The 4,971-nt window shown below is 29.4% G+C and overlaps 1 protein-coding gene across 1 annotated transcript; it reads right to left on the bottom strand.

Annotated features, from left to right (window-relative positions):
- Positions 1-1,087: 1,087 nt before the first annotated feature.
- On the bottom strand, positions 1,088-3,427 carry LOC111617093 (the record flags this gene model as incomplete). Its single annotated transcript, XM_023358427.1, has 3 exons — positions 2,534-3,427; positions 2,387-2,455; positions 1,088-1,177 (listed from the first exon to the last, which is right to left on the bottom strand). Coding segments are annotated over exons 1-3 (1,053 nt in total), but the record flags the coding sequence as incomplete, so codon positions are not given.
- Between the last annotated feature and the right edge of the window lie 1,544 nt (positions 3,428-4,971).

Genomic DNA, 4,971 nt, shown 5'->3' with positions numbered 1-4,971 from the left:
TGATACTAAATTAACATCTGAAGTATAATTTTTTATTATTTTTATATTTTTCAATATATTTATTTTGTTTGTACAAAATAAAAAAATAATTTTTAACGATACAATAGTCTTTGTTAGGCTTAACATCGACGAAAATTCAACGCAAAGCGACACGCAACGGAGAAAAATTTCGACATCGGATACGTTAAACTATTTTTTCGTACTAAATCAGTTATCAGAAATATCAGTTATCCAGACAACCCCAGTCCCCAATTGATTCGGAAAATCGACGCTCTACTGTATATAATTTAAATTAACAAATGAAACATTTTAACTGAAAATGAGATATTGGTTATAAGTAGTTAATCAGTAGTTTAAAGTTTTTAGCTACTCCCTGGATCTTCTCCATGTTTCGTTTCACAATTTTTAATTTCAAAATTTTTCCAACATTTTTTCATCATTTTTTATATAAACAATGAAAGAATTTTTTAAAAAAAGTGAAATTAAAATATTTAGTATGATTGTCAAGCAAGATCGTTTAGATGCTTGAATTAATCCAGTTGACAAGTACTATTCTACTATTGTCAAAGACTTGTATTTTTATTTGCTAGAATAAAAATCACTAAAACAATTTTTATCATCATTAACATCTTAATACCCTTTAGAACAGTAACTGCTTGGTACTGGACGACAATATTTGCCCTGCCCGAATTCGTAACTTTTTTTATTTTAGAAATAATTAGTACTTTAGGCAAAATTTTAGAGAAATCTTACTCTACTTTATGAAGTATTCTTTGAGGTATCATATTCTTTGAGTATTCTCTTAAAACCAATTTTTCTCAAGTCTGATATTTGTTACAGCCAAAAATATTAAGGTGGTCGGTACTGCACGAATCTCCCCTCTATATATATATGTCTATATATACATACAAACAGAAAACTCTAGTTAATTCAAAGTATTTAGCCATCCTCTGCGTTCGAATTAACGAGAGTCTACAGTATATATGTAGACTATATGTCGTTTCAACAAATATTTATAAAAACGTTTAAATAAATGATAATATTTGTAAGTATTTATATCAGATTTTTTTGTGATGTAAAACATTACCTTTATAGGAACTCTTTTATCGATTGGATACACTTCACATAACGATAATCTCATTGGAAATTTTCCAAATCTTTTCATGAAATCAAGAATCTAACGAAAAAAATAAATATCAGTCTCTAAGAAACATTAGAAATAATAATAATTCCAAATACTGTATAGTGGAACTCCCGCTATCTCGACACTCGAATCACTCGACATTTTTCTATATTTTGGTCTGAAGTATTATCTAGGGAAGAAAACCTCGTTAAGTCGACATCATCAACAGATGTCCCCATCAATTCGGCCTACATTCGGCATATTTTAAAAGAAAAGGCAATTTCTCTCTGGATATCTGCACTCTTATTGTGTGAACGATACGATATATCTATACAACTTACTTTCCCTTTACTTGTTTTCCACCCCACAAAAGTTGCTGTTATCTAAATTCCTTCAAATGGGAAAAACCCTAGGGGCATTGTCTATTCACAATTCAGCCTATTAATTAAGTTGATTTCGTTCATTTGCGTACAGTAACTGAATGTGTATAACACATTTTTATGATAGCTTCATGAAAGTAACACTTAAAGAAAAATAGAAATTTTAAGAAAACCAGAAAGCAATGAATAAAAAGTTGGGTTACAGAGCAGGCTGGAAAATTTTGTTTTAATTTTCTCTTTTCCAGTTAGCATTAAGCCTACTGGCTTTAGTCCAAGTGTAAAAAACGTAACAGTACCTAAGTTGACGTGATGAAAGCGGTAGTAGGCCTATATATTATATAAAGTGTACTGTATCATATGAGTACTGCTGATTAATAAGCTAAGAGGGCTTAGCAACCTCATAGCCCCGCCTCTAAAGAAAACTCGAAGATGGCCATAAATAGTCTGGCGTTACAAAAGAATACGACGTTCTACTTACAATGATGATAGCATTTGTGAAAAATAATGAGAAAATTAAAATTTTAAAGGCTTTCAAATCGACAGAACCTTTGAGAAAACACATACGTATGTCCGATTTCGGTCTTTCTGAAGAAGCTATTCTAACGTGATTTAATACAGTATAGTAATTTATACATGTATAAAAACGATTACATTTACGCAAATTTTCATTAATTGCACTGTTTCATTATTCATTATTTTATGGACTGTAGTAAGAAGTCGAATAACACAAAAAAGTGTGAAAACGTAAACGGCAATGTATTTAATGACAGTTAAAATTTAAAATTTCCCAAAACCTCGCTAATTCGGCGACCCGCATAACTCGATACGTTTAACTCTACTGACGAGGTGACGAGTTATCGGGGTTCCACTGTTTAATAATTACTTTTAGTTTTTGCTCAAGTTCCAAATCACTTTTCGTAAAGACACGAATATCTCGAAAGGCATTCTGCATCTAAAAAAAGAAACAACTATTATGCACGGAACAATAAAATAACAATAACAAAATTACTCTGTGTAATTTAAATTTTACCGTAAATGCAAAACAGCACAAAAAGCAGGCTAATATGATGCAAACGAATGTGCAGAAAACAACCGTTGCTAATATTCCGTATCTAAGCATATTGCTTATTTCTACAAACAGGAATATGTAATAAAAGAAACAAGTTGAGAATGTTATACCAAAATAAGCAATCACCAATACAATATTTATTTTTCCGTTAAATTGTTCGACGAAAGTCCACAGTTCTTGGTGATGCATCATGAATTGGTCCAATCTTAATTTTAAATCGACATCGTTCTTCTTAATTAAAGAAAGTTCTTGCACGAGATTTTCAAATTCATTTTCAGCGACAAATACTAAAATTGCCACTATTAATAATCCATATATGAATCCTCCGATGACAAAGTTCATTAATAGTCCTATTTCGATGGAACAGAAAAGTGCTTCTCCGTTATATTTTTGGGATTTTTGTAAAGATGGATAATACAAGGTTACATTCAAAATTTGAAACCAACTTGAAGCGATCACAACAAAAAAAGAAACGTAGTTACAGAAATTTTGCATTGAAATGTTTTCTTCGTCTATCATCATTCGAAGAAATATTTTATTTTTTAAAGTTTTTAGCAAAATAACTTTTGCATCTTTCAAAAAACTGAATACCGAAGCGTAAGAACCAAATAAAAGCGTAAACGAAATCTTTACTATTTTACTGCTGTCTTTAAATAAATCGTACCATCCCATACAAATTACGTTATCGTTCAAACCTGGAATTGCTTGCCACAATAAAAGGAAGGTGTGACTCCATAAAGTCAGTTCTATAAATCGAATATATACAGTTTTATACAGGAAATATTCCGTAATAAGATTGTCAGATTTTTGGGACTTACATGTTTTGAATGGTTGCAAGCCATAAATCAATGCCATTCTTCTATATGGCAGCAAAAAACAACTTGTACAAACTTCACTCATATTCAGTATTAGGCTTTAATAATTGTAAAACGATAATTTTATTTTTCAACCAGCAAAAGAGGAAACAATATAAGAATAAACGACACACAAATAGTCTGAAACATGATTGAATCGGATCGGATCGATGAGATAAGGCAACATAACACGTGGTCGATCTGCCAAGAGGATGCCTCTCGGGAAGACTTTCTTTCGAAAACTAGCCCATATTTAAGGATTAGACAAACTTGGAAAACCCAGACAACATGACTACAGTACCCGTAACCAACCTATCAATTTTCAATAGTTTTGACATAATATGATACAGTCTTGCGAATGTAATAAATAAAGCAACTTTGTGCTTTATTTTTTACAATCAGAAATGATATGCATTGTGTGTTTACTCAGCGCAAACAATTTTTTTATTGTTACTCTTACAAGGAAACTATCGATCTAATTTCGATTATCAATCCGGATGTTTATCATTAAAAGTATTGATTGTTATGCAAATTCTAACTGGATTTATATACTTTAATCAATATCTACCGACATTTGTCAATATTGCTTCGAAATTCTTTTGTGGAATCCGGAAATTTTATGGTTTTTAACAGAGGCTTTCTATAACTTCAATTGTGCTTAAGAAATATTTAGTTTATTTAATTTTGAGAATCATTTTGTATTTCTCATTTTTCAGTTTTTTGGTTTATATTTCGTTAATAATAATCTAATTAAATTATTATTAATATTTTAAAGTGTTTTCTATATTTTAACATTAATTTTGCAGGTATGGAAGGATATAAAATTTATATATATAAATGATATTTAATATATCATTTCAAAATTGACTTCTAAATAATTTAACATCATAACAATTTCCTTATTTCCATTTTATGGTAATATTTAATCTTTAAAAACTCAACACACTTTAATACTGAGAAAGCATATTTATTTAGCTAAACAAACATTTTCAACCCATTCCATGGGCCATCATCAGGTTAAAGACGTTCGAATCAATGGCTTTTCGAATAACACGTTCAAATTTAAATTATACAGTATTAGAACATATGCAGTATATTGAAATCAAATTAAGTAAACAAGCATAACGAAATTAATATTTAATCACCATATCTCTTGAGTGAATAGTTAAAAATAAAAGTTACATTCAAAATTAAAATAATTGCAAAACATTTACACATAATTAAACCGTTAATTATTAAACTAAAATTTTAAATCTCTGGTAATGATGTTTTTAAATAGGCACTAATTATGTAGGCCTAATGTTTCACTCAAGAAGGATTAAATATATATCTGTAAACATAATTGCCTTATTAAAATCTTTATACTTACATATGTAAAAACCGGGAATAAAGAGGAGACATAAAATCTCAGTTCTCTTTAGTTCTCTAATTTTATCATTAACAATAACTACTTGATCCACCATATAACAAAAGCATTTATAAAGGTCTGCTGATAGTATTTATAAATCCTTAAATATTCTTTCCATACTTATGCTTCAATAACTC

The sequence above is a fragment of the Centruroides sculpturatus genome, unplaced genomic scaffold (genome assembly GCF_000671375.1).
Source record: "Centruroides sculpturatus isolate CEXI.00-Female unplaced genomic scaffold, Cexi_2.0 scaffold4504, whole genome shotgun sequence".
Lineage (NCBI taxonomy): Eukaryota > Metazoa > Arthropoda > Arachnida > Scorpiones > Buthidae > Centruroides > Centruroides sculpturatus.
Note: the sequence above shows the minus strand (reverse complement) of the source record. Positions and strands in the feature narration are given on the sequence as shown.